Genomic DNA, 12,352 nt, shown 5'->3' with positions numbered 1-12,352 from the left:
GTCAAATTCCTACAAAGGTAATCTGATCATTTCAATGCAATCCCTTTTATGTTGTCACTTTCAGATCCAATCCAGTACAGCCCAAGTTAGTCCTAATTAGTTGATCAGTGAATGCCAGTTGGTAAAAATAAAAAAAACAGAAAATCGATAAAAATGTTGCCTGGAGTCACTGGTGTTGCGGCAATTCCTCCATGCAAGGAGTCATTTGTGTTATTGGTTAATTAGTTGATTATGTTAGGTTACAAAATGTCAAATCGTTTTTTTACATGAATAGTTGTTTAAATAATTGCTTTATTCTGTTCATGCAACAGCAGAAATCTCCGATATATTGACTATGTAATTTTAGGAGGAAGAAAATTCTCATTAGGGATGTTGGAGCTATAGGACCTGTTAAAATAAACTAAAATGAACACTTGCCTAGTCTAGAAGAAGGCAGGTTTCCTCTCCTTAATTCATTTCAAACACTGGGAAAAGTTACACTATACTCTTGTTATAAGTTTCGACAATTTATGTGCACAATTGTTTTATAAGAAAGTGATTCAGATCCAGCGCTCCTTATTTTTATTTTTGCACCGAGCCTCGTTGCCACAGCTCCACAGAAGGGGGGGTGAACAAGCGGGGAGGTGAAAACAGTGTGGGGTTGAGTGGTGCAGGGAAAAGAGCCAGCGAGAGTGAAAAATATACTTAAAATATAAAAAGGGAAAATAAAATGGCGCATTATACCAAAGTTATACAAAGCTCACAGATCTATCTGACACACAACCTGAGATTTAGCGTGTATACACACAATTAAATAGATTTTTCATCTAACTAACATCACTGATGCTCTGATTTATTTAAACTGTAACCTGATGTTTTTTTTAGTTGTACACAAACAGCCTACCTTCAATTAGGACTGAGCCTTTATCGTAACATTTTATTGTTATTGTGAAAAATTTCTTATAAGAGTTTGGATCTTAGTGGTGTCTGAAACTCCTCAAAACTGCCTTTAGATTGTTAGGATTGCTATTTTCTCTATTGTTAGTTTATTGAGAGCATCGATAAATATCAGTAAATTCCTAAATAGATTGTTACTGTATGCAGTTTGGGAATAAAAATCACACTTCTTTATGTGACCAGTGTCCTGATGAAATGTTTTTCGAATTTTGTTTTAATATTACGTTTTCAAATGTTTTTATTAAGGACAGTTTTTGATCTTATTAGGCTATAATTGACATGCAGTCACAGCCACACAGTTACCTGAAAAAAACTGCCAGAAGCTGCAGGTAGTCTTGTATCAATTACTTTTAGCCTAATCACAGCATAACCACAACATTTCATCATAAAATTGAAAGTCCATATGGCCCACCCCTGATATTAACACAACAATTTAGCTAAATCTTACCTTTAAGGTACTCGAAAGGTGTATAACATAAAATTTAACATGGCTGTCTATGCTAGGGCCGGACGATATAGGAAAAAAAGCATATAGATTAAATTGAAATCAGATTGATCGATATTGACAATTATCAAAAAATTAAAATGTATATATTTTAGGTGCAGCCCTGGTCATTGAATGTTGATGCTTAATTACCTATTTTTAAATAAATAACACTAAGTTCAAACACAACCCTTTATTCAACCAGACTTTTTTTTTCCAAAACTGTAAGTCTTAAAAAAAAAAAAAAAAAAAACACGTGCCCTATGAACTCTTTTGAAGCTCGGTGAAGGAGCTTACTTGGGTCTGCGTTTGTGATTGGCTGGGAGGATGTAATGACGGTTGTATTAACCCACATGATAGGCTAGAAGGCAAAAGGAAGGAACACTGTTCTTCTATTGAACTTTTTATTGACCCCTTTTTTCCCTGTTGACCTGTACGTCTATCGATCAATATATATTATTATTGAATTATCATCCAGACCTAGTCTATGCCTCCTTAAAGCATGGTGCTTGATTTAATAATTTTTCTCATTTGGATTAAAAGGTATAAAGTTGGAGTTTTGTAAGACTTTAATTCTCTTAATTATCAAAAAGCTACAAAATATGGAGCCTGAAAGAGATGGAGATGCACAGAAAAATCAACTGTTTGGCAGTTTTAAGGGATTTTCAGCTTGATCGGCCCAGGCTGGTGACCAGCTACCTGAAAACCCAGTTTTATCTCGTTCTGGTCCAGTGAACACACCATAGCACCCGAAGTCACTCTCAAACTACACTCGGGTTAATGCTGCAACTGGCTGAAGGAGGCTCAAAGTTAGCTAGCTTCAGTATCTGTTTTGTGTTTATACAGGAAGTGAGAGGAAGCACAGAGTCTATTCAAAAGCAAATTATTATTCTGCTACATGCAGAGGTTTTCTGTGGTTAATTTAGGCCGAATGAGAGAGAGAGCTCGGCATTTAATGATGATAACAGGAAGGCTCAACAGATTACTACGCAGTTGTTCTACTTTATTGTTATGAGCTTTCGACCTCTGGCTTTTACAGAACCTGTTGGATTTGTTGGCGACGTTTTGGAAATTGGAGTTTAGATCAGGAGCTGCAATCTCTAAGGAATATGCACAAAGAGTGGGGTTTCAGTAATATTAGTAATTTTAGATGCGCTAATGAGATTCTTACGATGGTTTAAAATCACAACTGTGTTGTAATTTTAAAATAGAAAAATTATTTTCAACAGTGTCTGCTCTCTCTCACTGGTGTCAAATAATTGGGAACACAAAAATTTGATCTGTGCCTCTCCAATTAATACAGACGTCTCTAGAATGTTGAAAACAGTCTGGAAATCTAATCTGTGGAAACATAAGTACTTTAAAATTAAATATTTGTTAAAATCACTCTTTATCTCATTTAAACATGTGTGTTTCTGACAGATTTGAGGCATGAAAGCGACTTTGTTGAATAGATTATTACTTCTTGGGTCTACAGAACATTACTCAACTGCTAAAGTAAACATGTCCAAAGCATCCACAGCCACAAAGTCAAATATATTAAATGCACATCATTCAGGACAGTTAAAAAGCAACTGTATATGTCTGGCTTAATTGTAGCTCCTAAACCCAGCAATTAAAACTTTAAATGTTAGTCTCAGACCTTTTTGGCATGATTAAGGACAAAAAAAAAAAAAAAATCTAGTCGACTCAATCTTTTTTTTTTTCCATCACACATCCTCCTTCTCCTGTCCTCCGTGTTTTCTGGAAATTTGACAGACATGTCTCTCGTCTTGGCTGGCATCTGTTGCTATGGTTCTGTCGGCCCCCTTGAATCGACATGCGGTGCTATTTCCATGGACACAGATCAGGAGGACACAGGGGTCCGAGGTGTAGGTGGGCGACAGTTCGCCACCACCAGCACCAGCAGCAGGTCTCTGTGTTAGACTGAACAAAGACGGCGAGGGAGGAAGAGAAGGGATTAGGGAAGACATTAACCAGAGAGGAGCAGGAGCCGGAAACACATGGAATGTGAGAGTGAGAGGAACCTTGATGTAAATTTACCTTTTAAAACAGAAAGTAGGGATTTAGATCTCAGAAGGAGGAGGAAAAGAAGTGATTATTTTTTTTTTTTGCTGCACATTATCTTGTAATTTTCTAACAAACCTAGTCTCAGTATCAATAAATGAACACCATTTGGGATGTGGTAAAGAATGTTTGTTACTGTTAAAATGACTTTTGGTGATTGGACAGACGGATAACCAATGAATAGATAGAAAAAGGAAATGAGTGAGTAAAACCAACGACAGCATTTGCATTAATTAGTCCAATTGTGATGGAAGAAAGAAGAGCGGACAGATCGCTCTGACCTCATTCAAATGTGGTCTGCATCGCATATGGTGACTTTTCTTTTACTGGTCTGAACACAAATGTGTTCTGGACTTCATTCAGCCGTCACCCACGCTTCTGCTGTGCCTCCGCAGACTAACCGGCAAAGTTTTAGGCAAGATTTGCCCAGGTCCAGAAAAAAAAGAAGTGTGAAACAGAGTTTGAATGCGTTGGATCTCTTACAGAATGCATCGTTTGTTGGCCAGGACTTACTTGCATTCATGTTTTCTGTATACATAAACACAAAAGTTCACAGGATTTCTTTTTCTGCTGGTCTTCAGTTTAAATTAAAATTGTCCTTGTGTCAAATAATACTTTGCTGAAAAAAACACACTCTGTGCCTCTATTATTAGTTAAATAATGTATTTTAATGTGGAGCTCAAAAGCAATTTCATTTTCAATTAATTTGCTACCAGCCGGATTTGGCATTTATTGTATACCATGAAAAGTGTCAGACATGAGATGCATTATGTACAAAATAGCCTTTTAGTGTAAAATGTTAAAACTCCAGCATAATAAAACAAATAAGGTCTTATTTTTATGTTTAAAAAGCCTGCAAGTTCAGCTTGTTGGAAATGTCAAGTATGAACAGGAAATATTTAAAATATGACAAATTTTACTCTTGTGTCACTCCCAAAAGAAAAACTGTATTTGTTTTTAGACTGAGAACAAGTTGTAAACATAGTACATCACAATCACACATTATACAGTTTCCCAATCCCCACCCCATATCTCCCTTAACATTAACCATTCACTGCCCCCCCATCAAAGAACCAAAAAAAAAAAAAAAAAAAGTGCAGTGTTGCAAATCAGAACAATAAATGGAGAGAAATGCACATCACTAAGCCAGTGAGTTAGAAATTAAAATACATATGAATACGTGCCCATATATATCTATACACATATAAATAAAAGGGAAGAATAAATACATTGGCAAACACAGAAGTATTACATCTCTATAGGAAAGCTTTTGATCTCCCTAATTCCAAATTGCCAGTTTTGGACTATAAAACAGAGGTTTTAACATCTCCATCAATAGTCTATGCTAGCAGTATGTATTATTTATTAAATCATCTGGTTTAAATGTAATAGGTTAAGTTAATAAAGTCATCTACTCAGTTTAATGTGTTTAAAACGGACAGAAGGGGCTTTGATACAGTCTGCATCATAACATCAGCAGGGGATGAAATGATTACCAGCTGTTCGGCTTTTTAGGGTTTGTAGACGTTAACATTGTCACAATAAATACACATTTTAATGATGATTTAAAAAGTCCTTTTATTTGTAATAATAATGTTGATGGTAATAAAAAAACTAATTATATTGTCTTCACTTTTTGTGTGATAACGCTTAAATACTGTAGGACATTGACGACTACTAAATGATTACATGTTAATGAGAAATTGATAAGATTACGTCCTCATTACCCTGACAGTCGTGAGCATTACTGCCTTTATATGTCTGGTTTTACCTAAAGTAATTTGCATTTCAGTAGCAATGGTGAAGAAAGCAGCTGTAAAAAGCTGGAGGCCATCTGCAAATGTCATAGGACCCAACACTGGAATGGTTTTCCTCCTCTTCCTCCTCTGTACCTGTCTGGTTTGCTCCAGCCTTATCGTCCTTTGTGGGCCTTTAGCTCAGCCAACCAGCTGATTTTAGGTGTCCCAAGAACTAGGCGCAAAACCAGGGCGGAGATCAAGCTTTTTTTTTGTTGTGGCTCCTAAGCTTTAGAATACATTTGCCATTTAAATATTAGACAAACATCTTCGCTTCCTGTTTTAAAGTCTCTTTTAAAAACGTGTTTTTTCTTTAAAAAGCGTTTTGACCAATGCCTGTTAACATTGTTTCCGTTTTATTTAATGAGTGTTAATATTTGTTTTAGGTCTTGGTTTTGTGTTTTTTTTTTATCTTACTTTTAGTAAACTTGCTGATTTATAAATAAGTAGGATTTGGAGCACTTAACTCAAATGTTAAACGCCACATGTCTTATAGCTGATCTTTGAAAATGGTGTTAAGGCATATGACTGAGGGTGTATTGTGTTCTGAAATTAAGAATTACAGACGCTAAAGATACCTCTTTGTTTTTAAAAATCTTACTAGTTTCAATAGTAAGTTTCAGAAATGTATTTAGAATGAATTAATGGCAATTGAGAATTAAATCACATTTCTTGCATTAATGTGATCTGCAGAGTAGCTCTGGGTTCAAATAACATCCCTGATCACTATCATTTCATGTCCTTTGCTTCTCTCCATTCTCTCTTATATCATCTGTTACATAATGAAGCCAAGTTTGGTGAAATTCTGCTATCAGATGACTCAGGTCCTCTCAAACTTGTTATGTCTGTGCTTATATTTGAATGTAAAATGAAACTGCAGAAACATAAACCTACTGGTGTTCTGTTGCCGAAGAAAAATGACTGTGTGGGATGAAGGTCGGATTGATTTCCAAATAAAGAAATATTAGGAGACATACTGTACGGTGCATATTAATGCCAGCTCTCCACTGCAACATTTTGTATTTTAGATCTGTCTTTAAGTTGAGTCATTGTCCTAGGGTGACTGAATATTCAACTCATTGTCTCAGTCTATAGGTCATACATGTGACATCATCGTTTATACTTTATAAGGGTATTGCTCTCTGAGTGATCCACGTAGTGAAAAAAGTATTGTAGACTGAATCATCAACTGAAAAAAATAACCAAAAAGTAAGTAAAAAAAAAAATGGAAGAGCTGAGGTGCAATACCGTGAATAAAACGTCTTTCTTTTCTAAAAAGTATTAAAATAAAGTCAAAGGAGCCAAATAGGCTGTTTAAATTTCAGAAAGGTCCTTGAATTCAAGATCATATTATAATAATATGAAGATTAAACCCTTTCCAATTTTAAGTAAAAGTGACATAGTTTTAATGAGCTATAGATAATTATGATTTGAGAATTTTCTGCATTTATTTTTAGCTGCGCTCTGTAAACCTGCAGTATTTTTCTGAAACAATCAACTCTGAATGGCAAAAAAAAGGATGTTTCAATGCAGCTGAGTCAGTCTTAGACGCCATACAGTTGATCGTGTTACAGTACATTAAACACATCATAATGCTCAAAAACGGTTGCCAGTTATTGCAAATGCACTACATTACCAAAAGTAAGTGCTACTACTATGGCAGTACTATTCGCCCCTGGATGCAAATCGAAATCAGGTGTTCCAATTACTTCCATCATCACAGGTTTACAAAATCAAGCACAGCTGAGGTGCACGGTGCACAGAGGTCGCCAACTTTCTGCAGTCAGTCGCTACAAACCTCCAAACTTCATGTGGTCTTCAGATTAGCTCAAGGATTCTGGTGTGGGGTGTTTTTTCAGGAGCTGGACTTGGCCCCTTTAAGCCCCAGTCAAAGGAACTCTAAATGCTTCAGCAGACCAAGAGATTTTGGACAGTTTGGAGATGGCCCCATCCTCTTCCAACATGACTGTGCTCCAGCGCATAGAGAGTTTGGTGTGAATGAACTTTACTGGCCTGCACACAATCCCGGCCTCAACCCACAGAACACCTTTGGGATGAATTAGAGCGGAGACTGAAAGCCAGACCTTCTCGTCCCACATCAGTGTCTGACCTCTAGTCCTATAAACACACCAAGACGTTGAATTTGGAGCCGTTAAAGCGGCAAAGGGTGGACCAACGTCATACTGAACCGTGTAGATTAAGAATGGGATACATCACTTAAGTTCATTTGCGAGTCTAGGCAGGTCAGGGAATACTTTTGCCAATAAAGTGTATCTTGGTGGCAGCTGTGGGCTCCAAGGTTTAGCGAGCAATTCCCATGATGTTTTGCATAGCTTTTTTTTTTTTTCGTTTTAAAAGATTAAACTGTCTGAAAACCGCTTTTTCCATTTACCCATGATCCATTAGAGCCAAAGCAAGTGACAAAAAGGCAAAAGCTGAAGAATCTGTAAGGGGGCATACACTCTATCACTGCACTATATGTCACTAATCTCTAGATCTTCTCTTTTTAAAATACTTACTCCAGACCTTTTGTAATCTAAAGGCTTCGCTATTATAAAGTGTTATAATCCACCAACAGGCTTCTTTAGAATCTAGGTGCTTAGTTAGTCTGAAATTCAGTCATCTGTGCAAAGATCCAAGCCTGTTTTTATAAAATCACAGAATCCCCTTTTCACTAAATAGTGTTAGCTGTTGACATTTGATCGGCTCCAGATACCAGCAGGGACCAAAATCGATTTCATGTCCACCCCAGGAGGGATTTATGTTCCGAGATCGGAAAAGAATCAGCTGTTATTGCTGATATCAATCATGCTCATGGCCGAACATAAAGGCATCTGTCGCTGAGCCTTCGTTTCAAGCTGACATTAACATTTCCTTCTCTTATCCATCCGCGTCATACTCATTGTACTCTCCATAATGCGCCTATTCATAAAAGTCTGTTTGACAGCCGGACTCCGTCTGACAGACACAAAGCCCTCCTGTAGCTGCTGCTTGTTGACCTCGCTCACTTTTCATACAGCCGCGGCGTCAAGGACAACTGCAGATGGTGCCGGTGCTTGCAGACGAAGGCCGGGTGTCTGCAGGGGGAGCAAAGGGAGCAGCTTCCTCCGTCAAATCTCCCACTGACAGCCCATCTGTGAATGTCAGGCTCACCACCACCTGAATCATGTTCCGCATCGGGTCGCTTCGCTTCGGCAATAAAAATAGCAGTTGCTTTAATAAGAAGGAAAGATATTAAAAAAAAAATCTAATAAAAATGAAATCTGAGCCACCCACAGCCCAGAGTAGCATCTCAGGTTTGCTGGTTATATTCTGTATTTTTTAATGATGGTTCATAAAAGAGACGTAACGTGTATGATTTGATTAAAACGGCAACATCACATTCGTCTTTAGCAGGGGTGTCCAATGGGTGGTCCGTGGGCGCAAAGAAAAACTGTTTACTGGAAGAAAAACTGCTTTTCGAGCACCTTTCCTGTGGAAAGCTGGCAGGTTCTGTTGGTGTTTTTAAAGTTAAGTTAAAGACCCACTTGTTTTCTCTGTCCATTTTGTAGTAAATATTATCTCCTGTTGTTTTTTTTTTATTTGTACTGTTTTTGTTTATCTTTTAGCTCTTTATAATTGTTCAGAGCTTTGTATGAAAATTTTGTGTGGAACCCAGCTGCAGTGCAAGAAAGGTATAAATTTGGCCCTCCTGTAAATTGAGCTAAAGCAGATCGATGCTTTTTTTGTATTTTTTTTTTTTTTCTGTGACAAATTAATATAATCTTAAATGAATGTTAGGGATAAATGTTAGAACACAGTCTTGTCTTGTTCTCTTTGTTTTATTTTTAATATCCTAATAAGTAGGAGCACAAACATTCAACAGCTATTTACTCAGAAATAGATTCAGGCACGCACAGAATTTAGTTTTTGGTGTTTGCTAAATGCACAGTATTTACTGTATTTAGTGTATTTGCTGTTTTTAGCCAGGTTTATTACACCTGGCTAAATACAGCAAAGAGATTTTAGAGAAAGTTTTTGTATTTGTTGCTGGGAATTGACTGCAAAGAGCAACAGAAGAAAAACATTCAAACCAAAAAGTTATGAAACTATACAACTTTGTTTTACCAAAGCAAACATATGATATCCTTTTTTTTAGACCTAAAATAAAATAAAGGAATTCACAAATGTATTTTATTTTTTTGCGGTTGTCTTTTTAATTGGAAAAACAAAAGTTATGGCCCCTTAAGAACGGTGCAAAATGTTTGGACACCATCGATCTTGAGGTTTTTTTAATCCAAATTTGATCAACATATTAAACGGTTTTAATTAGAAATGAGGCCGGGAAAGAAAATATGTGAGCTGCTGTTATTTTTTCATGTTCATATGTTAGTTTTACTGAGATTAGCTGTTAAGAACAAGTTCCAGTTAAAATGGTAGAATAATCTAATTAATGGGGACACAGTTATAAATTGGTAAACATCTATTGGGGTAGCACTTTTAATTATTTTCTTTTCCTGGGGCCAGAAATATTTAGATAATTTTCTTGGGGGGGGGGGGGGTTACATTTATTTCAAGTATTTAATTAGTTTGGCAAGAACAGGTTTTTCAGAATAAAGAAATGCAACCCAATGTGCTTTTCAGAACAGCTTTATCATATAATTACCAAGATGGATTACCAATCTGATCTGCTTTTTTAGTTCAAAATAATAATAATGTAAGGTTTCATTTGATATTTTCATATTAGTAATTCAAAGGCATTTTCACTTTGTACTTTTAATTGTTTTCTACTAAACACTTGTCAGTTTTGCATGCAGATGCATTCAGTTTGGTGGATGTATCAGTCTCCTCCAGTGGGAAGCAAACTTCCTCAGCACTAATACATCACATTATGCTATTTTACTGGTCAGTATTTACACATTTAAATTAGATTTCCCACCCTCCCAAAAACACCATAAAAGACTAGAAGCAAAAACCAACAACCTTCATGATCAACCAGTAACCCTACTGAACCAGATTTTCTGTTTGCTTTTATATTAGTCTTATTTTCTGAATACTGTGAACTCTCCAACATGCAAAATATGATAGGACTAAATGGAGAACTTAGATAAATAGATATTAAATTAGAATTTTTTTTAAAGTATGTTTTATATTATATATGCAAATCATGTATAAAATCAACATTCGGAATGTAAATTTAATAGAATATTTTTGATTCACCATCGCTGCATTTCAGTGCATTGTGAAATTATTTTATTATCTCTAGCTCATCAAAGTTACCTAACATCTATTTAATTAACTTGTACTGAAAACTCTTTAGACCAATCACTGTGGCTACAGCAATGGTAGCCCCGCCCACTGACTGATGAGGAAAACAGACAAATTGAATTTATTATATGCTGCTGTATATGACTTTGAAATAATTAGGTATTGTGAAATTATATAGATTTTAACATAATACAATTTAATTATCATGATTCATTTAGTTCTAGTTCAGTCTAAATTATAAGATACAAATGTAATTTTTTTGTTCAATGTATTTACTTATTTTTGCACTTTTGACCTTTGACATAGTAGCAAAAATTTGATTATGGAGGCTCCAGGTGCAATAAACCTTGATTAAGCAGTTATTTTTCTTAAGGTCCTTTTTATATTCTTAAATTTGTTAGCACTGGTGTTATTTTATTGACGCGATCTAGTTTAGTTTTCTCTCTAATAGTTAAAAGGTTCCTCTTTTTACCTAAAAAGAAAGGACTGACTTCCTGTTGCCTTTGTGTTTTGTTGCATTTAAGAAGTTTTGGCTTCCATTTTGAACAAAGGCAGTCTTTCATCGAGTTGTGTAAAAATACCCACAGGCGCCCTTTTATTCCACCCAAAGTGACGTCCTTCTGCAACGCTGCGGAGATAACCACATGCACGAAGCGGGCAGAGTGGTGCTTCACACCTGACACTGTGTCCTCGTTGTGCTGGATGTTGTGATCTAACTCCGAGCTTCGGTTGCCGCGGCGTTGTGCCTCGTTCGAGCAGCAGAAGTTTTCTCATTTTCGTCCGCCTGCTGAGTTTTAGCACCCCGATTCTGTTTATTAATAACTGATTCTCAGTGTCTTTGGAGTGTTGTACACTAGCGCTGCTGCTGTTCGTGTTGTGAAAGATTGGTGTTGCTGTAGCTCTCCAACAGGTCACACAAAGCTGCTGGCTCCCCCCCCCCCCCCCCCAACACATTTTCATATATATGTTTTTTTCCCAGCAAAGTGGTGGTCTTTGTCCTTTTTTAAAAGTGATAAAAAAACTGAAAAGGATGCCTGTAAAATGATGTTAACTGTTTGTCTTCCAGGGGATTCATTCACTCATTTCCGGTTTGCAGAGGAGAAGGACTGGGAGATGGACCTGTTCACAACCAGTCAGGTAAAACTCTGCTTTGGTTTTGATTAATTTAATTCAATTAAATTTTATTTATATAGTGCCAATTCATGAAACATGTCATCTCAAGGCACTTTACAAAGTCAAAATCAATCAGATTATACAGATTGGTCATTTTTTACCAACAGGATTTCAGATCTGTGGCTGTTTTGAATCTTCATTTGATGCTCCTAACCCCTTTTCCTTTAAGTACAGTTTGACTCACATTAGCTCGTTGATGTCTCCTTTCACTTTTTTTTTTCCATCTTCAGACGTCAGGAGTGTTTCTGGACCTCCAGGCCCTCACCCAGAGTCTCCAACAAGTGCCTATCCATCAAAGACTGAATCTAGAGGCTGAACTGGTTCAGGTACGAGTTTTGCTTGTGTTCTGTGGTATCCCGTTTGAAATTGAAGTGTTTGAAATAAAGCTTGGAGGGATTAGTTGTGGCAGAAGAAAAAAAGGTATTGTGCAAATTTACTTCTGTACTTTTAGCAATAAAGTGTAATACGCTTCATTAAATTTACCTTTTTTGATTTTACATGTCTTTTTGGTGTGGGAAAAAACACTGTCAGACCACCATTAGTTTTCATCTCGCGCACGAATCCCTGCCTTAAAGACTGGAAAAACTTTTGCAAGATCTTGCAAACGTTTTTTTCCTCCCAATGGCTGGTGAAAAAAAGTGACTTAGTT

The 12,352-nt window shown here is 36.5% G+C and overlaps 1 protein-coding gene across 1 annotated transcript in view; it reads left to right on the top strand.

The window, feature by feature from the left end:
* The window catches only part of aven (apoptosis, caspase activation inhibitor), a 58,078-nt gene that overhangs the window by 41,943 nt on the left and 3,783 nt on the right, over positions 1 to 12,352 (top strand). Inside the window, exons 3-4 of the mRNA XM_036147252.1 lie at positions 11,597 to 11,667; positions 11,934 to 12,029. Coding sequence (XP_036003145.1) covers positions 11,597 to 11,667; positions 11,934 to 12,029 — 167 coding nt within the window. The remainder of the gene's footprint in view (positions 1 to 11,596; positions 11,668 to 11,933; positions 12,030 to 12,352) is intronic.

The sequence above is a fragment of the Fundulus heteroclitus genome, chromosome 15, assembly GCF_011125445.2.
Source record: "Fundulus heteroclitus isolate FHET01 chromosome 15, MU-UCD_Fhet_4.1, whole genome shotgun sequence".
NCBI lineage: Eukaryota > Metazoa > Chordata > Actinopteri > Cyprinodontiformes > Fundulidae > Fundulus > Fundulus heteroclitus.
This window is presented reverse-complemented; position numbering and strand designations above follow the sequence as displayed.